Source organism: Macrotis lagotis, chromosome 4 (assembly GCF_037893015.1).
Source record: "Macrotis lagotis isolate mMagLag1 chromosome 4, bilby.v1.9.chrom.fasta, whole genome shotgun sequence".
In the NCBI taxonomy this organism is placed as follows: domain Eukaryota; kingdom Metazoa; phylum Chordata; class Mammalia; order Peramelemorphia; family Peramelidae; genus Macrotis; species Macrotis lagotis.
This window is the reverse complement of record NC_133661.1, coordinates 30,957,574-30,983,472: the sequence shown is the minus strand read 5'-3', so window position 1 is coordinate 30,983,472 and position 25,899 is coordinate 30,957,574. Positions and strand designations below refer to the sequence as shown.

The following is a 25,899-nucleotide window of genomic DNA, read 5'->3' as shown; positions in this document are numbered from 1 at the left end:
CAGGTCTTCCTGACTGCTGCCACCTGCCTTGTTTTCTTCTCTCCCTGACTCCTGGCCTCTTCATGTCAAAGCACCTTAAGAGTTGGGATCCTGGTATGAACAGGGAGAGAACTCACAGCTGCTTCCCAGGGTTGAGAGAACCCCGGTCAATCTCCTTGTCAAACTCTGTGCGGATCTCTTGGATGCAGCCATCGTCTCCAAAGGCCCCCCACTCTGTGTTGATGCACATACGCCCTTCGTCCCCTTCTACCATGTCAATGTACCTCATTTCTTCCATATAGCAGGCGTTGGTGCCAGTACCTTGGAAGAGACAACAGTGGGAGATTAGACCCAGGGATGACAGACAGCCGTTAGGTGCCTCCCCCAATTCAAGAACAGACCAGGAGATAACCTTACCAATGATCAGCCCCACTTCACACTCCTGGTCATCATAGCCACAGGTCATCATTGTCCCTACAGTGTCATTCACAACAGCCACGATGTTGGCTTCATAATCCTGGGGATAGAAAAAAGAGATCACTGCTGTGGGACAGGAGCCAACAGAAAAGATCGACTAGCGAACAGATGGAAATGAAGAGAAGAAATGGGAAGGCAGGGGAAGGCAGGCACCCAGAAGAAGAATCTGTCCATCTCTACAATCCCCCCTCTACTGCTATCGATGGTCTGGTTATCCCTGGTGTTTGAACTAAAACTGAATCCTGGAATACTCATCAAATTAGGGGAAAACACATTGACTCAATCATCTAGTCTTGGACTTAATCTGTATCAACCCCAGGATGGTATATTGCAACTCACCATTCCCTAAAAGGTTTGGGTTCCTTAGGCCTGAAATGCTTTATTTTCTCAGTGTACAGAATCAGATGTCTGTGATCACCAGGTGAGAGAGACCAGACACTTGGCATCTAAGAGTCAGACTCACTGGTATTTCTGAGCTACCGGACATTCTAGAATCTGGACCCTCTCCTTCCTGACATCACCTGTGCCTCTGACCTTGCCCAAGGGCCCTGACTGATTAGAACCCCATCTAATGGTGGCAATTTATCCTCTGATGCCCAAACAGCAAAGAGAAATTACCCCTCGTTTCTTGATTGCTTTGTTGAGCAAATGGACCACATCAGATCCCTCCACACCACTGGCTTTAAAACGCTTGGTCCAGGTGATCAGGACACCCTGTGAAGAATAATGGATGGTTATATGAGGGGAGATGAACAACGTTCAAAATCTCAAGGGTTCAAATACCACTGATAAAAGTCTCATGTCTGAGACAAATACGGAATTCAATTAATCCACAATCAGTTATTAAGCATCTACTATTCGACAGGCACTGTACTAGACACTGGAAATACAAATACAAAAAACTGAAACAATCCCTCCTATCCAGAGCTAACGCTCTAATGGGAGACACTACAAGTATAAATATAAAAATGATTTCGGTGAAAACACAGAAAACAGCTTTCAGTGGTCCGTGATTTCAAAAGAAGAAACGCAATCCAGCAAGAACCACAAAAAATTTCCAAATCATTAAAAACAAGAGAAATGCCAAATAGGAGGAACACATAGAAATAGGGGAAGAATTGTAGCAGCAGATGGGAAGTCAAGAGAAGAGGACTAGAAGGTCAGGCAAAATATATTCAACATGCACAATACATGTGCACTATATGCAACAAAGGCGACACCCAACCCATGTAAAGTATACACAAACAAGACAACACACAATACAGGTGCACTATATGCAACACAGGTGACACCCAACACATGTAAAGTATACACAAACTAGACAACACACAACACGTGTACATTATATGCAACAGACAATACACAACATGTAAAGTATACACAAACTAGACAACACACAATACATGTGCACTATACGCAACACAGACAACACACAATGCATGTAAAGTGTACGCAAACTAGACAACACACAATATATATATAATATACACCACAAAGATAATACACACAATTTATATACAATATACACAATATATTCACAAAATACATAATGGAGACGACACACCCACTATAGGTTCAATAGGCACAGCATACTATATATAAACAATAAATAATCTAGACAATATACAATAATTATGCAATACATACTATGTATAATGCAGTCAATGAAGACAACACTACAAGCCTGCTGAATTCAGATTCACACCAATGACCAATTAATTCCAGAGAACATATAACAAAACATTTCTCTCCTCTCTGTAAGGAGGTGAGGGTCTACCAGTACATAATGCTGCCTGCCCTATCAGACTCATGTCTGATGTCAGTTATGTCCATTTATCTTCCTTAACTGTTTTTCTCTCTGGGTAGGGGTTGCAGGAGGCTTGCATGGGGAAATGATTGTGGTGTAGGGAACACAAGACATCAGCAGCACTGAACCTTAAAGACACTGGCCCAGGGTCGTACAGCAGATCAGTGGGTGCTGCATATATCAGCTGTTGTTCTCACCACTGGCTCTCATTCCTGATGTGGAGCTTCATGTGTAGGAGGGATAATCCCAAAGGGATGGAAAGATGGAAAAGGAAAGACCCCCAACACCTAGTCTGGTTCCTGGACCACCTTAGGTGATTAATAGAATTAAATTAACAATCTGTGATTCTGACCCTTGGGATCTTGCAAGAACATGCAATTATGAGCTGACAGTATTTTTACTCTGAAAAAATGATTAGAAATAAAGAGCCAGGATAACTGTGTGTTGGCTCTGTCTCACATCAGGAAACTGCGGTGGAGTCCAGTCCTTCAAGGTGCCTCCAGAGACCACAGTTCCTCCTCTAGGGCTACATGGACCCCCAGCTCCCCATCTTCCTCCCCCAAATGTCCAAAGAGTATAGTGTAATGGAGGGAATATTGGATTGGGAGCCTGTATATTGGTGATCCACATTGGTGAAAGGTAGTCCCGGAAACTTCCCTATGGTAATTAAATCCCAATCCAGAATCCACCCCAACCTCCTCCAAACAAACATGCTTCCTAACACTGCTTCCTCACTTCTAGATTTCGACTCCCTCTTGGTAACTTTTATTCTCTATTTCCCAATCTGGAGATTGTTCCACTTGGTACATAAATCCATTTGTGTCCATCATTCAAAGGTTTCTTTACCACTTCACCGAAGTGACCTTCTCATTTTTTTTTATCTATGATACAGCATTTTCCATTTCCAAGGCTTTGCTCTGACTGTGCCCCATTTCTGGGGCACTTGGTTACATCTTCCTTAATATCCCTCATTTCCTTCTAAGCTCAATGTCCCTAACATTTTCTGCCCCCTAATTATCTTATATTTATTTTTATAGATTTTATAAAATATGGATCTGGGAGCAGCTTAGTGTGGTGGATATATAGAGCTGGTCTTGGAACTGGAAATAATAGAATAAAAAAGTTTTAATAATAATAATAGTATATAACATCTACTGCGCTCCAGGCACTCTGTTAAATGCTTTGCAATGATCTTATTTGATTCTCACAACAACCTTAGGTGGTATTATTTTCCCCAATATGCAGATGAGGAAACCGAGGCAGAAATTAAGTGACCTGTTCCAGGTCACTAAATTAGCTAATATCTCAGGCAGGATATGAACTCGGGTCTCCCAAAACTTCAAGGAAAGCATTCTTAGTCTCCACAACACCTCGCTACTATTACGTATCCATATACAAGGCCCCAAAGATCACAAAGTGCATTTGTTATCTCATTTTATTCCCAAGACTTCCCTGTCAGGTGCTGTCTGAGACTGGACTTCAATTCAGGTCTTCCTAACTCAAGAAGGGGAGGGTTCAAATCCTGCCTTAACACATGCTGGCCGCCTGACTGCAATGCTCTCAGGAATTCTCTTACGACAATAAGTTTGGTACCTATATGCTTTGTTGGAGGGAGTTTCCTCACCTAGGAGGACTCAATTCCAACCAAAACAAAGGTCCAGTCCCAATTGTCTTATGTATGTTTAGGTAGGTAGATGGCTTGTCTCCCTTATTAGAAAGTAAACTCCCTAAGTGTTGGAATGGTTTCCTTTTTGTCTCTGTAGCTTCATCTCTTCGCACAGGGCTCAGATAAGTAAAAATTCATCTTCACTTCCCCCCATATCAATTAAGTGGCTGAGATTCGATACAGCCTCTTCCATGACTTGCTGTGACTGGGGAAAAAGATCTTCTGGAGATGAAGTAGAGAAGGCACAAGAAAAATTAGGTCGAGTAGCTTAGTTCTACCTTCCCCTGTCACCTGTCACCCTCCTGGTGTCATTATGAGCCTGGATTCCCCCTCTCTCATCTCTCTCCTTTCTCTCCTCCTTCCTCCCTCTCTCTCTGTTCCTGCCCCTGCCCACCCCCACCTCCTCTCTCTCTCTCTCTCTCTCTCTCTCTCTCTCTCCTTCTCTCCCTTGCACTCGTTCTCACTCTGTCTCTGTCTGTCCTGTGTCTGTCTCTTTGTCTGTGTCTATCTGTCTCTCTCTATCACTGTCTCTTTAACTGTCTGTCTCTGTGTGTCCATCTCTGTCTCTCTCTGTCTCTGTCTATCTTTCTCTGTCTCTGTCCATCGCTGTCTCTCTCTGCCTCTGCCTCTCTGCCTCTGTCTATCTGTCTTTGTCTCTCTGTCCATCTCTGTCTATCTCTCTCTCTCTCTGTCTCTGTGCATGTGTGTGTGTGTCTCTCTCTGTCTCTCTCTGTCTGTCTGTCTCTATCTATCTCCCTCTCCCTCTCCCTCTCTCCCTGCTAATGAAGCATCAATTCCAGCCTTCACGTCTCCCAGGCTCCTGCTGTTTTGACTCTATTTATGGACCAAGACCCTCTTTTGTCTCCATCTTCCACCAATCCAAATTTTAGTTTCCAGCTTTTAAATGTGTCTTAAAAAAATCTAAGATGGAACTTGAGATCTATGATCTAACAAGACCAAGGGTGTCAAACTCTAATAGAAACAGGACCTCAGATGAACTTTAAAAACCCCATAAACTACATTATCTATTTTATTTTCTTTTGGGCAGCTATACAGCTCAATGAAAGGAACACTGGACCTGGAGTCAAGAAGACCCAAGTCCATTCTGGCCTCAGACAGCAACTAGCCGTGTGACCCTAGGCAAGTCACTTCACTTTGTCTGCCTCCGTTTTCTCATCTGTAAAATGACCTAGAAAAGGAATGACAAACCTCTTCAATGTCTTTTCAAAAAAAGTCCCAAAATGGGATCCTGAAAAGTCAGACACAACTGAACACAAGAATTTTCTATAGATTTTTATTTACTCTATTGAATATTTCCCAAGCACATTTTCACTCAGGGGTGTAGGGGGTCCACCAGGTTGGACAGCTCTCAAGTAGACACAATGCCTCCTTTTCCCTTTCACTCTAATCGCTGTGGTCTGAGTTTCTGAGAATGGTACCATCCCTCCTGAGCGGAGCCCTGCCTCTCCACAATCTTGGACCAGAGGACCCTGTTTCTCTGAATTCTCTGAAATTCATTCTCTCAAAATTGAGGATGTCAAATATCAAGCAAGTGATCAGTTTGAAGGATGTCTCAGGCACTGACCAGGGTGCTCAGGGTGCCAAGACAAAAATGAAACATTATCGCCACACTTTGGAGACTCTTTCTCCTACCAATCACTAGGCTTCTCCATGGCTAATCTTCAGGTGACATCTGGCTTAGCAGATGTACGTGGGCAGCTTTCTGCCATCCCCTCCAATTTCAGGGTAGAATTCTCTTAATCAAATGTGCAAATCTTTCTGCTTTCCAGCCCCCATTTAATTACACTCTATCCTTGGGAAAGAGCCCAACATTCCTAAAACTCCAACTCTGGCCTAAAAATCTCAATGTTTTTCTCCAATACCATTTTATTAACAACTACATGCTTGCTTCTCATATCTGTCCCTCTCTTCTGAAGTTCTATCCTTCCCTGGCATAAATGGAATATAAAATGCCACCTGTGCCTCTATAGCAGGGCAAGAACCATCCAACTGGTCTGGTGCTGCCCCAACACAGGTAGGACTCAAAATTCAATAAATCTAGAAGCTTTTGTTTTTTGGTTTTTGCAAGACAATGGGGTTAAATGACTTGCCCAAGGTCACACAGCTAGGTAATTATTAAGGGTCTGAGGCCAATTTGAATTCAAGTCCTCCTGACTCCAGAGTTGGTGCTCTAACTACTGCACTACCTAGCTGCCCCCAATCTAGAAGCTTTTTAAGGGTGAATTAATTAAATGTTTGACCAAATAATAGCAGGCTAACTTTTAAGTTTTGACCCTTAGCAGAACAAAAGATTCCCCACCCCCTGCTGTAAAGTTTTCTGTTTTTCTGCCCAGGAATTCCCTAGAGATGCTCACTCAGTATTATTTTTTAATATCAATATTTTATTTATTTTCCAATTACATATGATGGAAGTTTCTACCAATCATTTTTTTGACAATTTGACAAGTTTTTTTAGGTTTGTTTGTTTTTTTGCAAGGCAATGGGGTTAAGTGGCTTGCCCAAGGCCACACCAATCATTTTTTTTTTTGCAAGGTGTTGTCACTCAGCATTATTTTAAGAAAAGGTATCATTTAACTCATCAGAAGTGATAATGGATATTGGGTTTAACCAGTCTGTGGAAGCAGTCTGTTGTGTTCCAGCTAGATATATACTCTGCCAACAGTCACTTCCTTCCTGATGCCTTTCAGTGGTTAATACTCTCCCTCTAATCAAATTATATTTGCTTACTGAGCTGTATACATGTTATCTCTTCCTAGTAGAATGTAAATTCCTAGAGGGCAGGGATTATTCTATAGCCTTGCACAGAGCCAGCTCTGTGCTTCATCATGAAGGATCAGCACACAACTGCCTGGCAGAGGGTTGCCAACCACCGGATTTTGTTTTTAACTCCATCTGTGGCCAATCCTTGAGCCTAGCACAGAATTCATAACTTTCGAGAGAACATCTAGTCCAAGCACTTCATTTTACAAAGGAGGAAACTGAGGTTCAGAGAGGTGTCCGAGTGAGGCTCAGAATGGTGCCCAAGATCCCATAAGTAATAAGTGGCAGAGCTGGCCATGTCCTCTCCTCCTGACTGGACCTATCCCCATCATTCCATTTTGCACAGGAAAGTGATTCCTCTCTAGGGTTCCAATTCTGTTGCTTCAATGGACCACTGTGCCTCCCTATTCCCATTCTTCTATCCTCTAATACAAGTTGCTTCTTTGGATTTCAGATTTTTAGCTAGTTTCCAACAGTTCTCCCACTTCTAGAACTGGTTCCTTTTGAGTCTTTGAACCTTGGCTTATGGACACCTCCCTCTCTTCTTGCTATGTGGCCCAAACACAAACCTCTCAGCAATTCATGGTCATTTAAATATTGATAATAGCTGATATTATTTAAATAATGATATTAGATTTTGCAACAAAGAAGTATTTTCTAGATTAGGTGAGCACTGTGATTAGAAAAAAACATGAAAACATGATTTCTAAGCTCAGAGAGCTTACATTCTAACAAGGAGAGTTGCTGCGTAATTTCATACCTGTGAACATTATTGGCTCTCACTCCAACTATGCTGATTATTATTATGTCCATTTTACAGATAAGGACATTTGAGTCATGGAAAGTAACCTGCCCAAGGTCACACCTCTTGTAGAGCTGTTGTATTCCAACCCAGATGGTCTTATTTCAGATCCAGTACTCCTCCCTTCTCAAACTTCTAGGAGATGGGGAGCCCGAAGAGCATCTCTTCATGAACTGAGGGCTTTCACTCAAGAGTCGAAACTCAGTTTCATCCTCCACCCTCCCACTCCCCAAAATGACTCCATTCTAGGGAATAAATGCAAAAATAATAAATCCCTCTGCCCACTATAAGCAGTCCTGTATTGGGGGAGGGAGGTATATATATATGAGGAGACAGTTAAAACTGAGGTTTTAAAAGTGAGATTTTATAGCTTTTAATGAGGGAGTCAGTCACCATCATCCCAACTCCATGGAGGGACAAAATGAGTTTCAGGAACATGAAATGAATTGTCCAGAACCACATAGTTAAAATACCAGAGTTATAAATACCGAATTCAGTCCCTGTCTTATTGCTGCTACATAAACTTCTCAAAATGAAGGTAAGGCTTAAAATAGGGGCCTGGAAGATGGTATGCTAAGTGACCTGAAGAGATTTTTTAAAATGAGCTTTACTTCCACCACAATAACAATAGCATATTTTTAACTATTTTGGTCTGACCCTGAAAATTCATAATATAGAAACCCCTTTCATTGACCCAGATCAGCAACTGCTATAACCTATAAGGAAATGTCTCCAGATGGAAGACAAGTTAAGAGACCTGTTCAGCATCACCCAATTTATTATGTCAGAGTCAGGTCTTGGAAACCAGGTCTTCTTATCTGCAACAGGTCTTCTTGTGCTATTTCTCTATTATTATTGTTACTATTATTAATATCAACCACAAAATTAATATAATAATGTCATATGTAGGATAAATATTAGAGAATATTCATTGCATTTATACTTATAAGATGCATATTCACATGTGTGTATGTGCATTCATGTATAATTACATGTTGTGGACTTATGCAAACGTATACAGGGAGGCTGTGTCCACAGGTATTTTGGAAATAGAAGGTATAGAATGGTCAAGAAAAAAGAAAGAATAAAAATATCCCCTCACCCCCAAGCTACCTTCCTACTGAAGCCCAGATCAATCACAAAAAAAAAAAAAATGACACAGGAAGAAAAGACTCCTACCTTGATCCAGTAAGATCCAGCCCTTCTTTCACCCTGTTGGGTTCATCTCAAGCCCAACTATGTTTACCTTTATTTGGACAAATTTTGTAAACTTCCCCCTCTACCACCAGGACACAAGGAGTTTTACACTCCTCTCCTAAAATATAGTAATAATTAAAATAACTTGGGTAAAAATCAAGTCAGAGTAGGTAGAATTCAGTCACACATTTATTTTTGCAGAATAAATATGTATACTTCCTTTAATGGGAACTCTACATGGATCCTCCATCATGGATTATCAGTCACAGAATGTGGATCAAAGACTCCCAATCACATATTCTCCAGGAAGGACCTTCAGTCACAGAATGCATATCATCGTCTCTCCATTATGGATTCCATCACTGACTCTCCAGCTAACCTCCCAGGACCTTTCCTCATGGACACAATCAGGAAAAATGGACCAGGCAGCCATGGAGTTCTAGGACTTTCTTACCTCATCGATTTTCTTCTGTCGGCAGGGGAAGGAAAAGGTAAATCCAACAGGTAAATTCTTATCTTTGATATCCTTTTTCTCCATGAAGTCACCCAGGCATTCAGCAACATGATCAAAAAGCTAGAAGAAACAGAGGGGAAAAGATGACCAGCTGTTCAAAGTGAAAATGGGAGAATATGGCACTCTCCAAACTGAGAGGAAAAACGCCTGCTCTCCAGAGACTTTCTACTTTCCAATGGCTGTTACTAAAAAGGGGAACAGTTGCAGGGGAAACAGTTTAGCCTTGAGGGAAGGAAAAGCTTCTTAAAATGAGAGCTGTTCAAAAGGAGAACGAATGGACTACTTGGGAAACCAAGGGAACCCTATCATGATACTGAATGAGCACTTGATTCTAAGGTTATAGTGGATTAGTGAGTGTTCTTTTGGGGTTTGGGTTGGACTACATGGACCCTCTCTTCCCTTCCAAGTCTGAAGTTCAAAGTTGCTATGATTCTTTTGCTCCTGCAGCTCCTTCTACATTTGTACTGTTCTGGAGTTTAGGAAGTTTCTCCTGACATCAACCCATGATTGGACTCTACCAATTCATCATTCTTGGTTTTGACCTCTGGGTTCAGGTAAAACCTCCTCCCTGTGCTGGTTCTTCAGATACCACAAAGTAACTATCACAGACCCCTGAAGCTTTTCTTCTCAAGACTAAACATCCTTTCTTCTTCTGCTCTTTCTCTGTCTGAGGCTCTGCTCCAACCATTTCTCCCCAGTGAATATAAGATAGCACTGCTTGACAAACCAAGACCCATATACATTGTGAATCGCCACTAAAAGAGAAGCCAATTTCAAAGCACCATCAATAACTTCATCTTTCAGAAAAAAATACCAGCCTGCCTGGGATTTTTACTCGATGAAAACCCACTGGCTTTTGAAGGCTGACAGTGCACCAGCAGGGCCCCTTATGAAGGCAACCCTGGAGAAGTAACAGAAGGAACAGGGACAATACACTCACACATTTGATCCGACAGCTGCTACCTCCAGCCCCAGGGGCTGGGCCCTTAGCTGAGCAGCATGTCTCAACGAGGAACATTCTCTAATATCCTCCCCTCCACCACCAGCCTAAAGTCAGCTTTGTGTCAAATCCCTGATTTTAGACTTGCCCATCACAACAGAGAAGCTGGTTCATTATAATTTACAGCAATGTGCCTTTCTCAGAGTCTGCTGTATCTTTGGGGGCTAAATCAAATGTTCAGGAATAAGAGAGTGATATGACTCATCATCCCCTCTGCAAGCCTGGATAAGCTTCTCTTGACCTACATTTCAGACTGATCTAAAACCTATTAGGAAATCCATTCCAGTACAGGGGAATAGCATGCCACTGCATATGGGAAAACTTGGGTGGGAAAAGCATTCATCTGGTCCACTGAAGAATAAGGGTGGTACATCCTGCACACATCCTATCCCTTCCATCTTTCAGCGGTCCCACGAAGAAATAACTGCTATGATTCCCATTTTACAGAAGAGAGATCTGAAGACAAATGAAGTCAAAAGAGGCAGTAAACTGAAAAGAACTCCACTTTGGCATCTGAGTATCTGGGTTCAAATTGTGGTTCTCATGTGAACCGGGTCAAGTTACTCAGCTTTTCCAGGCCTCAGTTTCCTCATCTGTAAAAATGGAAGGTGTGGAATAAAGCTGGAATTCTTAACCTTTTGTATCATGGACCTTTTTGGCAGTCTGGTGACATCTTTGGATCCCTCCCTCAAAATAATTGTTTCCATTATAATTGAAGGAAATGTCTTTCTCTGTTGGTCTTCCCCTCCCCCCATTAGTGAAAATAAAGATGTATTTTTCCTGAAAAAAATTTATAGATCCCCCCAAAAAATTATTCCTGAACATGCACACAGTTTATGATCCTTTGACCTAGATGACCTCTGGGGTCCCTTCCAACTCCAGAGCAAATAAATATCTGCCTTCCTTATTCTGGGTTCTATAAAATTGCACACAGAGAGTGCCCACCACCTTCTTCTCTGTGGATGGCTAGGTCTCAGAAGTCAGAACCTGCAAAGATACTTGGAAGTAGCTAAGTCTTACATAGCTAATCCTTATTCAACGTTGCTGCCACTGTATACAGTGTTCTTTGGTTCTACTTGCTTCACTCTGCATCAGTTCATGTCTTTCCAGGTTTTTCTGAAATTCACCTGTTCATCATTTCTTAGAGCAAAATCATATTCCATTACAACTGTATAGCACAACTTGTTCAGCCATTCCTCAGTTGATGGCCATCCCCTCAATTTCCAATTCTTAGCAACCACAAAAGGAGCTGTTATAAATATTTTCATACACATCGGTCCTCCACCCCACCCCTCTCCACTTTTTGAAATCTTTTTGGGATACAAACCTAGTAGTGATATTGCTGGATCAAAGGGTATGCACAGTTTGATTGTCCTTTGCACATAGTTTCAAAATAGTTAGATCAGTTCACAACTCCACCAACTGTGCATTAGTTTCCCATTTTCCCCAAATTCCTATCAACATTTGTCACTTCCCTTTTCTGTCATATTAGCCAATCTGACAAATGTGAGATGGTACCTCAATGTTGTTTTAATTTGCAACTCTCTAATCAATAATGTTTTACAGTATTTTTATATGATTGTACATATCTTTGATTCCTTCAACTGAAAACTGCATGTTCATTTATTTCGACCATTTATCATTTGAATAATGGTTCATGTTCTCATAAATTTTATTCACTTCTCTCTTGAGAAAAAAGTCTTTTATCAAAGAAACTTGCTGAATAGGAAGACATTTAAGAAGTAGATTATGGGACCTGGACTCCTGGACTAAGTCAAATAAAGACTCCCAAACTGACAGAGCCCCTATTGACCCCCTCCTCTCAACTTAATGTAGTACTCTCTACCTTTCTAATGCATTTAAGCAAAGTAATTGATACAAAATGTATGTTTCTGGATGGTCCTCCTGGCCTTGGCTGCATGCTTCCATAACTCCCTTCTCCTGGCTGTCTCTATCATATCCCTCTATTGGAATTTAAGCTTCTGAAGACAGGGAAATCTGTAACTCCAGTGGTCACTTTGGAACAGAAGAGATGCTTTAAAAAAAAGTCTGACATGACTTGGGAGGCAGCACAATGCAAAGAGCGCTGGGCTAAGCTCAAATCTCACCTAAATAGCTGCATGACCCTGGACCAGTCCCTTAACCTCTATCTTAGTAAAAATGGAGATCATAATATCACCTATATCTCAGTGGAGTTGAGAAGCTCCCTTAGTAAATGCTATTTCCTTTTTCCCAAAAGCACCTCAAAGATAGGGAGTGCATCTTATTTATCTCCATCTCACACAGCACAGGGTTTGATAACAAATAAAGTCAGGTCACCCTGGAACTAACCTGCCTTTGTCACTCACTGTGTGACCTTAGAGAAGTCAACTAACCTCTCTGAACTGAAGGATAGACATGGTGCTGTGAACCACCCCCTCCTCAGAGTCGTCGGCGCCTTCTCAGAAGCTTGAGTGTGTTTCATGGGGCCCTGAGTGAAGTGACTTATGCAGGGTCACTCAGACAGGAGATGACCAAAGCCAAACCTGAACCAGGTTCTCTGGGGTCAGCGCTCTCCTCCCTAGTTGAGCTAAAATTTAATAATAAACATTCTGTCCCACACTGCATTTCAGGAATCACCTTCACAAGCAGAAGCTGGAGGAGATGCTCCTTTCAGACAATTAATGACTTTCAGGGATGGAGAAAATGGACTAGGTGAGTATGTGACGAGTGAGGGATACCTGTTATATAAAAATGTTGGCAAACCCAGAGACATTAAGAGCAAAAAGAAAAATGAACAGGGAATCCAGTGCTTGAACCAGATGGGAAATCATGTTCTTAGGAAAACAAACAGCAAGATGACCGCAGGCTGCCTACATAGAGAAGAAACTGGTCCAGTTTCAACAGGTCAGGACAGGACTAGCAAAGAAGAACTCTGTCTCCTGGAGCAAATTCAGCCAAGCCACAGTAGTGAGCTCCAAGGAATGAGGCAGCCTGGAGTTGAAGAGATGAAGGGAATAGGAGGCTAGGAGACTGAATGGGATTGGAACAAATAGAGAGCCAGAGTCAGGTAGAGGGTTTATTCAGAAGGAGAGGGAGATCTGGAGATTCTTAGGAATAGCAGCCCAAATCAGGACAGGATGGAGAAGAGGTAGTTACAGAGTGATGGTGGCAGGGAAACAAGGAGTGTGCCAACCTCCCCGCCCATCTTTCTGTGTCAGAGAGTGTAGGGTGTGAGCTGCCAGGCTTGGAGAGGGGCCAAGAGGTGTGGCATCTTCAGGAGAAAGCCAGAATTCAGTAAGCACCTGGAGATGGGTGGAACAAAGGAGGATCATGAGAGGGGGGAAGGGAACTTGCCTGCAGTCAACATGTTAAAATTTTCTCATTTGACAGGACATTTAACAATGGAAGGGCATCAAATTCAAAATTCTCATTTTACAGATAAGGGAGTGGAGGCCTAGGGAGGTAAAGGGGCTTAGACTAGGATAAATTTAGCCAGGAAGTGGCAAAGCTAGAATTCAATAAATGACTCTAAATTCAAGGATCTTTCTCCTTAATCACAGCAGAAGATTCTCAGGAGGAAATACAGCAAAATGACCCATCAAGGATGGGGGGGGGGGTGAACTGAATGTGCAGAAGAAGGGGTGCTGATCTCAGGTATTCTCTCCAGCCTTGGTTTTTGATCTACCCAAGCCAAGTGGCTTAGTTAGGTCATGGAGACCTCAGGCCCCTGAGATTAGGGTTGTGATAGCCATGAGATATCAAGATAAAGGGGTGCTAGGAGGGATCAGGAGGGGGAAAAATGCACATTCTCAGAAGGAGAGGAGAAGGAGCTGTGAACTCATCCAACCTTTCTGGAGAGAAATTTGGAACTACACCCAAAAGGCAACAAAAATGAGCATACCCTTTGATCCAGCTACCACTACTTGGTCTATATCCTGAAGAGATGATGAAAAAGGGTAAAAACATCACTTGTACAAAAATATTAATAGCAGCCCTGATTGTGGTGGTAAAAAACTGGAAATTAGGTAAATGTCCTTCAATTGGGGAATGGCTTAGCAAACTGTGGTCTATGTATGTCATGGAACACTATTGTTCTATTAGAAACCAGGAGGGATGGGAATTCAGGGAATTCTGGAGGGATTTGCATGAACCCATGCTGAGTGAGATGAGCAGAACTAGAAAAACACTGTACACCCTAACAGCAACATGGGGGTGCTGATCAACCTTGATGGACTCGCTCATTCCATCAGTACAACAACCAGGGACAATTTGAGGCTGTCTGCAATAGAGAAAGCCACCTGTATCCAGAGAAAGAACTGTGGAGTTTGAATAAAGACCAAGGACTAATACCTTTAATTTAGGGAAAAAACTGCTATCTTCTTGTCTGATCTTGCTATCTCTTATAATTTATGTTTCTTCCATAAGGATGTGATTTCTCTCTCATCACATTCAGTTTGGATCAATGTTTACCATGGAAACAATGTAAAGACTGGTAAATTGCCTTCTGTGGGGGGTGGGAGGAAAGGAGTAAGATCAGGGGGAAAATTGTGAAACTCAAAATAAATAAAATCTTTAAAAGAAAAAAAGAAATCATGTCCCAAGTTGTCTTTATATGGGTCAGAATCAAAGGGATCAATTAGGTAAAGGAGCCAATGAGAGATGATTTCCTTCCAATGGTTGTTTCATGGAACTCTTCTTTATAATTTTTTCATGGAACTCTTTATAGTTAGGATAATCATTTCATTACCTTGCATTTGTACTTCAGAGCTCTCTGAGAAGTCCCACATTTATTTCCCCAACAGAATCATAAGAACCTAGATTTTCAGCTAGGAGGACTCTTCAGAGAACAGCTTTGAGCCCTCCTCAACTGGACTACCACCTTCTCCTTGAGTACCCTCCCCACTCCAATCCATTCTTCACACAATGGTTCAATTTCCTACATCTGTCCATGTCGCCCCATTACTCAACAAACTCCAGGGGCTCCCTGTTACCTTTGGGATCAAATTATAAAGTCCTCCATCTCGCTTTTAAAGCTTCCTGGCTTCCTTCAAAGCTCAGTTCAAATCCCACTTTCTGCTGGAGGCCTTTCCTGATCCCCCCGACTGCTGGTGCCTTCCTCTCTGAGGTTACTAGATCTAAGTAATCATTTGCATGTTACCTGTTCCATTAGAACAGAAGCTTTCTGAGGGCAGGAACTGGTTTTTCTTTATCTGTGTTCCAGTACTTACCACAGTAACTGGCTTATAGTAAGCACTTAATGTTTGCTGACAGAACAAAACTGGGACTGGAAAAGAAGTAACTTCTTCACTTCAAAACCACAGAGACTGTTTAGTAAATAGCAAAGGCAGGCACAGACGCCCAAACTAACTCTTTCTACTACATCACACTACCGTGAGAATAAGGCCTCAAATGATTAGGCTGCTTATTTTTATCCTTAAAACTCTTCTGAAATGGGTCAGGAGGGAAGAGCATTATTTATTTTTGCCAACAGAAATCCAATAAGAGGGGTCTCCTCTCTGGACCTCAGTTTCTTCCCCAGTAAAATGAAGGGTTGACTTTAATGGCCTCTGAGGTGGATCCCTTTCAGCTCTGAGTCTACGATCCTATGACCTATTAGGGTGGAGGACAGCAGGACAGTCTAGATCGTGGACTTTCCAGCCCTGTTTGGAGCTCCCCTCAGGGACAAGGAGTCGGGTTTTTGTAGAATGCAGACATGTCTCATTGCTTCCCCTGCCTCCCCCAAGCAAACACCCGAGCAGGGTCTGATAATGTATTGTGGACAGAGCTTATGAGTCATCAGAACAGCCTTGAACTGGAGGAGCCAGGATGGTTCTTCTGCCCAGCCAAGGTCAAAGCCACATGAGAAGCTTCAAGGCTTTTCAGAATGGAAACTAGATACCCTAATGGACTAGGAAGTGCTCTGGAACAGATTGACTGGAAGGCTAATTCAATCTGGATCGATCTTGACCAGAAAAACAAGCCGGAGACACTCCACCCACTGCTGCCCAGGGGACAGGATTTCCGATTTTCTGCTTCCTTCTGATAGGATCTGAGGTCATCTGGTCTCCCTGTCAAAGGCCAGTATCCTTTCTATGGAAGATCCCTCCACCTTAGACCTAGATACAGAGGTCATATAGGCCAAGGTGGAGGATGCCGAACTCCTAAGAGCCTGGATACACTCTGTTTTCCCTTGAAGGGAGGCTAGTGTGTGACTGAGAAGCAGTGTGGTTTTAGAATAGGACCACTTCAGTTCAAAGACTACTTTGGATTCTAACTATCTATGTGACCCCATTGGGCAGGTCCACAAACCTCCCTGGGTCTCAGTCTACTTATCTGTAAAATGAGAAGATTAAGCATGGTGACCTCTGAGGTCTTTCCCTCTCAGTTCTGAACATGTGATCCTCTGTCTTTCTTTTGCCACACAGCTAGATAATTATTAAGTGTCTGAGGTCACATTTGAACTCAGGTCCTCCTGACTCCAGGGCCAGTGCTCTATCCACTGTACCACCTAGCCGTCCTGATCCTCTAACTTTCAAGGGTCTCCCTTAGGAGACTTACCCATGACAGTGCCCTGCTCCCACCCTTTCATCAAGTGTTTGTCGAGTGTCAAAGACCTAATAAGACCTGGAGATATGAAACACTAATAACTTTGGCAGTCAGACAGGAATGATGGCAAAGGTGGCTACCAAGTCTGAGAGCCAGAAGACAAATCACCTTCAGATTATCCATGTGAACCTCTCTCCTATTTACAACATCCCAGGCAGCTTACAATCTTCTGCTTACAGACCTCCAGTCTCAGGAAACGTATTCCTTGTCCATAGCTGCTCTGTTCATTTTTAGAATTCTCATTGTAAGGTTTTTCTCAGCATCTTCTGATGAGTGAAGCTGAAGAGGAAGGGTAGGGTATATATGGAGGGTGGTGACAGAGGATGGCAGGGAACAGACCATTTTTGTGAAAATATCTATAGGAGGAACATTCCCATCAGATAATCCGAGAGGCCACCAAATGCAAGTGGGTCCTACCTTGTACCTCGATAATGAAGGCTCCTAAGATAATGAAAAGAACCTATGCCTCTCCCTATAAGGTACACATTATTCCCTTAACACACCCACCCTGACTCAACAAAGGGCTAAGCTTTCACTTGCTTACAAAGAGGGTGGCTTCAACTAGCAATAATCTGGATAAACCTAATTCCTACTCAGACCCTGAGTGGAATGACAGACTATGTTTCACCACAAGATTTTCTAAAATTCCTATTTTCCCAAAAAGCTCAGCTCAATCATCACCTCCTCCTAAATGAAGCCTTTCCTAATACCTCCTAGTTTCTAGCATCACCCTTCCCAGCTCTCTATTCCCCCTAAAATTACTTAATATTTATTTTATACACATTTTATATGCAAATATCTTTTCCCCAAGACAATGTAAGTGCTTAAGGACAGAAATCATTGATTGTATCCCCATCCCCCAGCACATTTAAGTATTCATCATATTAATAAATATGTATGACCTATTACTTAGTTCTAATTTCTGGAAGCATTACAGGATCTCTGCAAATCTGACTCATTCAGATAAACTGCAAGGTTATGGGGGGGGTGTATTTTGGAAGTTATCAGACCTGAATATCTAAGAATTGATCTTGTCATAGATATCCCTGGTACTAATGATGGAAAGCTGACCATTAGGAGTTAATGGGTACATACACAAAAACATTTGTAGGAATTCTTTTTGTAGTGGCAAAGAATTGAAAATTGAGGGAATGAGATTCAATTAGTGATTGGCTGAATGATTTATGGTATATGAATGTTATGGAGTACTAGTGTTCTTAAGACATCCTGAGTGGCCAGACTTCAGAAAAGCATGGAAAGACTTGCATGAGTTGATATTGAATGACGTGAGCAGAACCAGGAGAACATTGCACACATTAATGGCAACATTTCGAGATGATCAACTATGATGGACACAGCTCCTCTCAGCAGTTCAGAGATCAAAGACAACCCTGAGGGGCCTGTTTTTGAAAATGATATCCACATCCAGAAAAACATAAAACAAATGCAAAAAATTCCCCATTATGGAGTCTGAAAGCAGAGCAAAGCATATTATATTCACTTTTTAAAACTTCTTTTATGTTTTTTTCTTTCTCATGGTTTCCCCCCCTCAGTTTTAATTCTTCTCTCACAACATGACTAATATAGAAATATGTTCAACACAATTATACATATGCAACTTTTATCAGATTATTCACTGCCATGGGGAGGGGGGAGGGAAAAGTGAGGCTGATAGAAAAATATGGAATTCATAAACTTGTAAATGGATGAATGTTGAAAACTACCTTTGCATATAACTGGAAAAAATTGTTAAGTTAATGGGTGGGGGTGGCTAGGTGGCGCAGTGGATGGAGCACCGGCCCTGGAGTCAGGAGTACCCAAGTTCAAATCTGGCCTCAGACACTTAATAATTACCTAGCCGTGTGGCCTTGGGCAAGCTACTTAACTCCATTGCCTTGCAAAAAAAAAAAGAAAGAGTGAATGGGTGGAGATCAGTCAACATGGTGGAAGTAGCAAGAAGTAAAGTCAAACTCTATTCTACAATTACTCCATAAAGATCAAGAAAACACACAGTCCTGATCAAGAAATCCAAGGAAACAATCACAAATGAGCCTTATTTCCAGCCCATATGTGCCCAGGGAACAGACAGAGATGGACACTGCAGACACTGGGGATGGAGTCCAGCCAAAAATATCTGAGATAGCATTCCAGTGTAGAGACTGATGAAAGAGAGCTCTGCAGCAGGACCAAGAGTGTCTAGCTGGCACAGTCTAGCCTGTGTTGGAGTAAAACCAGTTCCAAACATAAGCTCTATCACTCACTGCTGGTAAGTACTAGTACACAGATCCAGTGGAGGAGGGGACCAGTGTTAGGGACAGTAGCTCAGGGAAAAGGGAGCTAGATGCAGATACATTCATACTGAGAAGAAAGAGAGGAGAGAAGGAGAACTGAGGGGAGGGGAAGGAAGCAGGACAATGTCAAGGTGAGAATTTGTTTTCCTAAACTATGCATATTTATTGTGAGGGTTTTGTTTTATTTTTGGGGGGGGGGTTGGTTTTTGCAAGGCAATGGGGTTAAGTGACTTGCCCAAGGTCAAATTTGAACTCCTGACTCCAGGGACGGTGCTCTATCCACTGTCACCTAGCCACCCCTTGTTTTCTTTTTCAATGAGTGGGAGAAGAAAATGAATGCTTATCCATTGAAAACCTCCCCCTTTTTGTAAGGGTTCAGAGGCACGTGAGGAGAAACGGGGGATTACCCACCTGGGATCCACTGCCCATCATTATGCCCTCAGGTGTTTCATAAACCTCAGAATCCATTTCAACGGTCTGATTTTTTTCATGAGACACTTGCACTCGCAGAATTCGAAAGGAAGATCCACCAAGATCCAGAGCGATAAAATCTCCTTTTTCTATTTAAGGAAATAAAAGGTAAAATATCAGAGTCCGGGCCTGAGAGAACGTCTTCCCATGCATCACATCAGGACAGCCTCTGCTGGTGTTCTAGGCTCTTGCGACATCCTGTCTAGAAAGAATATTTGAGGAGTTTGGGCCAGGCTCTCTTCTTGCCTCCCACCCAGTCTAGCCCATTCTTTGTTCCAGCGCCACGAGACAGCACATTAGACTAGACATCAGGAAGGCCGGGACTAAAGATGAAGCATTTTGCAGGCATTTAAGAATGACTGACATGTCACTTATTATTATTACCGTTTCCTTGACAACAGACTCACAGTCAAGGGTTCCTCTTCCCTCCCTGATAGAAGGATGCGAATCAGTCATTCCTTTGGGAGGAGCTGTCCAAGGTGGTGCTCTACCGGCATAGCTTCTGAGAACCCAGAGTCGGTCCACATAGATCTACTGTGCTTTGAAAATTGTGTTCTGGGGGGCAGCTAAGTGGCGCAGGGGATAGAGCATCAGCCCTGGAGTCAGGAGGATCTGAGTTCAAACCTGGCCTAGCTGTGTGATCTTGGGGAAGTCACTTAACCCCACTGCCAAAACTTTAAAAATAAAAGAAAATTTCGTTCCTCACCACAGTCCTAGAAGGGATCCCTAGGAAGGATGCAGCATAGACTATATTATCTCCACCTTACAAATCATACAACTAAGATCAAGAAAGGATATTCTTTGCCTAAAGTTACCCAAGAAATAAGTGTTGGAAACTGGGATAATATAGTCACAAAACATTAGAATTACAGAGGTATTAGAAATGAACTCAAAAGAAACTGAATTACAGGTCACTATAATGACCAAATTTGACCTCCCAGAAGCAAGATCAGTTGATGAGAGACCTTGTATTTGCAAAAGCAAAATATTATGAGTGTGAAATTATATATACTATCCTACTCAGTAAATATGTCTGAGTTTTGAGGAATTGATTTTCTTCTCTCTTTTCTAATTCTTTGTGATAAATGTTGGCTCATTAAGCAGGGAAAGAGGAAGGACATTTTAAATTGATAAGGGAGAAAAAGTACTTTCCACCATTCATTCAAGTGAGGGTTTTGCACCTGTTTAAGACAATGTGAACCTATTCAATCTGAGATAGGTAACCCCATAACCTCCAAACCTGCGATTGTGCTTCCCCTAGTTTACAGGACTCTTCACAGTTGTACTGTCAAAACAAAAAGGTGCACATTTCTCTCTCTCTCTCTCTCTCTCTCTCTCTCTCTCTCTCTCTCTCTCTCTCTCTCTCTCTCTATATATATATATATATATATATATATATATATATATATATATATATCTTTAAATTTAAGGCAATAGGGTTAAGTGACTTGCCCAAGGTCACACAGCTAGGCAATTATTAAGTGTCTGAATTCACATTTGAACGTAGGTCCTCCTTACTCTAGGGCTGGTGCTCTATCCACCATGTCACTAGCTGCCCATCCACTGCACCACCTAGCTGCCCAAGGTGATTCTTTTTTTTTCAGGCTCTTCTCACTTAGCCAGTGAGTATGGTTTTTTTTTATTTTATGTTTTTTAAAGATTTTATTTGAGTTTTGAGTTTTACAATTTTTCTCCCAATCTTACTCCCCCCCCGCCACAGAAAGCACTCTGTCAGTCTTTATTTTGTTTCCATGTTGTATATTGATCCAAATTGAGCGTGATGAGAGAGAAATCATATCCTTAAGGAAGAAACAAAAATTATAAGAGATAGCAAGATCAGACAGTAAGATATCTGGTTTTTTTTTTCCTAAATTAAAGGGAATAGCCCCAAGGTGCATTCTTAAAGGCAGAGACTGGTATGACAGGAAGATAAATTCTTTTCGATTCCTCAGGCATTTAGTATGCACCTGTTGTGGGCCAGACCCTAGCCAGACCCAAGGACTACAAATAGACAGCTGTTACTGCCTTCAAGAAGCTTACATTTTCCTGGGCCAGGGAAAAAAACCCAATCAAACAAGGAGAGCAACGAAATATCCTGATGGAGTGAAATAAATGTGGAGGACACACCCAAGAAAGGAGCTACTGACAAATGGCAGCTGTACACATTATTAGAATGATATTCCAATGGCACCATCCCTTTCCTCATTTTAAGTTCTTACTGACTCATAACCCAGGTATCTCTTGAAGGTGATATGTTTTAATTGTTTAATGGAATAGTGTTTGGCAATATTATCAAAATCTCTCTCTGTGGCTCAGCAATTAAAGACAAATGTTGAGTCTTCCCCCTGGGGAAGAAACAGCTGGAATCCAAGCCAGGTCAATGGCCTGATGCCCTTGAGTACACTGTTGTGAAGGGGTCTAGATGTCAGACTTCCTGCCTAGGAAAAAGGCCCCAAAGTGGAAGGGGACATATTGGAAGGAGGGAGGTTCCCCAAGTGGAGCCCATGGAGAAAAACCTGAATGACTACTGGTCAGAGATATCTAATAGACATTCTTGGGTAAGTACAGGTTAGTCCAAATAGCAACTGTCTGAGATTCTGTGAATTGCTTGGTCTTTCTCTAGTTTGGACTAGCTTCCCTTCCCATTGAAATCACTGCCTATGCCAGACCACTGGAAACTTTCTAAACATTTAAGTATACATTATATAAGGCACTGGAAAACCAAAAATAAGAATGAAGTAATTCTGCCCTCCAGGAGCTTACATTCAGTTTCTATTAATAATTATTTTCTGACATAGCTATATCTCCAAATTGGAAGCCCCTCCAAAGTAGGGACAGCATCTTGAACTTCTTTGTATTCCCCCAAAATCCTAAGGATGATGTCCTGAACACAGCAAATGCACAATGCTTGCTGATGGACAGACTGATAAGAGCTACTGTTTTGGATCAACCACACATTCCATTCAGGCTAGTAAAATCTGGCTCCATATTACTGCTCCCTTCAAAAATGCTATGTCCCAGTTCAAATGGCTCACTTGCTATTCTCTGAATTGGCATTCCATCTTTAACCTCCATACCTTTAAAAGGATGGTCCCCAGGCTTAGAATGAACTCTCACCTCCCTCCATCTCTTTGTATTCCAAGATTCATTTGAGAATCAATATATGTGCTAGAGATGATAACACTGACCCCTTGTCTGTCAATTTATTAAGCACTAGTGATATAAAGAATGGTCTCTCTCTCTCTCTCTCTCTCTCTCTCTCTCTCTCTCTCTCTCTCACTCACACACACACACACACACAGAGAGACAGAGAGACAGAGAGACAGAGAGACAGAGAGACAGAGAGACAGCGACAGAGAGAGGTTTATCAAGGCAATGAGTCTTCCAGGTCATCTAATATCTAATATCCCACTCTCATTCTATAGTTGAGATGGAGATTCTTTCCTTATGGCCCCACTTATTGGGATTCTCTCTTCTCAAATGACAACCGATTCCCACAGACATATGGAAATTTCTTTGTGGCAGGGCTTTTTGGTTTGTTTGGGGGTTTTTTTTAAACAATAAGGCTACCTACCTAGCAATAGCAATCCTTGTTGGATTAGATCAGATACCTTATGGAAGGTCAAAGGTAATTTTGCATCTCTTAACTGGTACATACTAAGCTGACATGAACTTCAAAATATTAGGGAAAATATTTCCTGTTTGCAAAATAACATCTGCATCTTTAACAGGGTTATGAAAATAGCACTTAATTTTTTTTAGTTCAAACCTGTGATTGTACCGGTGAGGGGAATCAATCATTTTGGTGTGAAAACCTTCCATGAATACAGACAGGCTAATGTTCTACAACTGACAATCTTAGCTGCCTTTGACACAAAAAGGTTACAAGACTTGCCCATGATCACAGTAACTCTCAGACCCAATGCCCTGAGAGAATAAAACAAACTAAATAAATACTCCCCACACCCACATTGCATGCACTCTATTCCTCTTCAAATTGTCCTACATTGGCTTATCTGTGTATGTATTTTAGTGCCCTTTTCCCTCTCCAGCATAATGACAATTCCCTGTTAATCATCAATTCCTTGTTAATCATCATTATAACCCCAGTTCCAAGAATCCTGTCATATATAATACATCTTTTGGGCTTTGGGGTGTTTTTTTAATTGGATTGAATAAAATAAATAGATAAAAAAAAAAAAGATCAGAAGTACTGACTTGCCCAGGGTCACATAGCAGGTCTATGTGGGCGTCAGGAATAAGCCCAGGGCTCTCCTGACTGAAAACTGGGCCCTTACATACCTCTTGTGAACCAAATGCTAAATTCTATAAGAATTTTCTTCTGTATTCCCAGAGAACTTTCTGTTTAATAGATAAATAGATTAAAAAAGATCATATTTTCAATCTTCTAATTTCCTTTAACACACCTTTCATCTTGGAATCTCCACAAGATTTCCACTCTACCTTGGACCATTCCGACAACCACGAATCCCCGGAAGGAGGCTGGGGTGGGGGGAGACTATAAAGACCTGATACTTTTGCAAGTGACTTAACCTTTCTGAACCACATCAGTTACCTCATTTGTAGATTGAGGGGACTGGACTCAATAACTCAAAGGTCTCTTTCAGCTCTAAAGGAAAGTTTCATCCCTAGAGATTCTTTCTTTTGTTTTTGTTTTTATTGCATTTTACTTTTTTCCATTACATGTAAAGACAGTTTTTAACATTCATTTTTTAAAAATGTTGCATTTCAAATTTTCTCCCTCCCCAAAACAGTAAGTTTTATAATAATATATAATATAATAATAAATATAGATTATTTAAGTGGAATCAAGTAAACCTATTTCCACATTAAGACTTTCTTCTGATATGGTCTAGAAACCTGAGTCTAGGAGGAAGAAATCGCTTGTTGCCATATGAATTAGAATATTCCCTACTGCCGATCCCTATAGTCCTATCACTTCCTTGAGAATTCACCTACTGTGGGTTACTTTCCAGCACTTCCCATTATCTAGAGTGACTTCCACAAGAGCATTACTAAATGAAGCATTTGAAGGGCCACTAGCAATGTCCACTTTTTAATGACAACCATTGCAGCCAGTGCCTAATGGAAAACAAACATTGGGGCAGATGTCTTTTTCAAGTGGCAGTCAGCCCTGGGATACGGTGCAAACAAAGGCCACCTGTCTGAAAAGCCTACCTTCACCCCACTTAGAAATTCAGCTACTGACACTGGAAGCCAGGGTGCCTACTACAGCTCACCTCCTAATTAGCTCCCTAAAGAAAGGAATGTGCCTTCCATTCAATAGGGTACCCTGTCCTCTGCAAGTGAGTGGTCATTGTTGACCACCAGACAGCCGCTCCTAAGATGTCATGGCACTACACAACCATTTTAGCTAGATCCCTCCAAAGAGAAGTGGGTAGCATTCCTTTCACTGGCTCTGATCACTACCCTCTATGCCTTCTCGCCTTTGTAATTCTTGTATGTGTTCCAGTGAATCCTTTATATCTCTAGCTCTGGATTTTTTCCCTAAACTGCAGTCCCACTTTGGGAGGAAGCATGGTTCAGTGATTAGGGTTCTAGTTGTAATTCTGTTTTTGACCTTTATTATATTTATGTGACTATGGGCAAGTTATTTAACCTCTATCATTCTCAGTCTCTAAAATGGGGACAAGAGGACCAGGAGCATCTACCCTGCAGGAGTGTCATAGGGCCCAAAGAAGATGATTGAAGTTCTTTGCAAACCTTAAAAAGCACCATAAATGTCAGTCATCATTATTTCCACTTGTCCTCTTAACATCTCCATCTAGAGCTCCTGGTGCTACCAGAATCTCAGAGTTGGGGGGACTTTGGACATCGACTGGCCCTGCCTGTACATGAGCCATCCTCTCCAACAAATGGCCATTTGAACTCCACCACAAGACTTCCAGTGGTGAAGGAAAGGTTTAGAGACAGGGAGAGGAGAACCTCCTTGGTCAGTGTAGACTGGCACCTTTTCTACAATTCAGTCTTGTTGGATTGCCTCGGCCATTGTTCCCTGGACAGGTCTGTTGGAGTAGGTTGAGCAGGGTAGTCACGTGGTCAAATCCAAACTTAAGGAACATCACTTTTCCAGAAGGACATACAATGGAATGAGATAGGGGAAAAGTTATGGCAGAGTGACTCGTTTAATTGGGAGGCCTTTGCAATAATGTAGGCAAATAGAGATGGACCTGAAAAGCTTTCAAAAATAAACAGAAAGTTCTCTGGGAATGCAGAAGAAAACTCTTATAGAATTTAGCATCTGGTTCACAAGAGGTATTTAAGGGCCCAGGTTTCAGTCAGGA

General features: G+C 41.8%; 1 protein-coding gene across 3 annotated transcripts in view; it reads right to left on the bottom strand.

The window, feature by feature from the left end:
• HK1 (hexokinase 1) overlaps nucleotides 1-25,899 on the bottom strand; it is a 123,096-nt gene that overhangs the window by 23,474 nt on the left and 73,723 nt on the right. For all 3 annotated transcript variants that reach the window (XM_074232426.1, XM_074232427.1, XM_074232428.1), the window contains 5 exons: nucleotides 19,514-19,662; nucleotides 9,164-9,283; nucleotides 1,075-1,170; nucleotides 397-496; nucleotides 117-300 (listed from right to left, as the gene is read on the bottom strand). In XM_074232426.1, coding sequence (XP_074088527.1) covers nucleotides 117-300; nucleotides 397-496; nucleotides 1,075-1,170; nucleotides 9,164-9,283; nucleotides 19,514-19,662 — 649 coding nt within the window. The remainder of the gene's footprint in view (nucleotides 1-116; nucleotides 301-396; nucleotides 497-1,074; nucleotides 1,171-9,163; nucleotides 9,284-19,513; nucleotides 19,663-25,899) is intronic.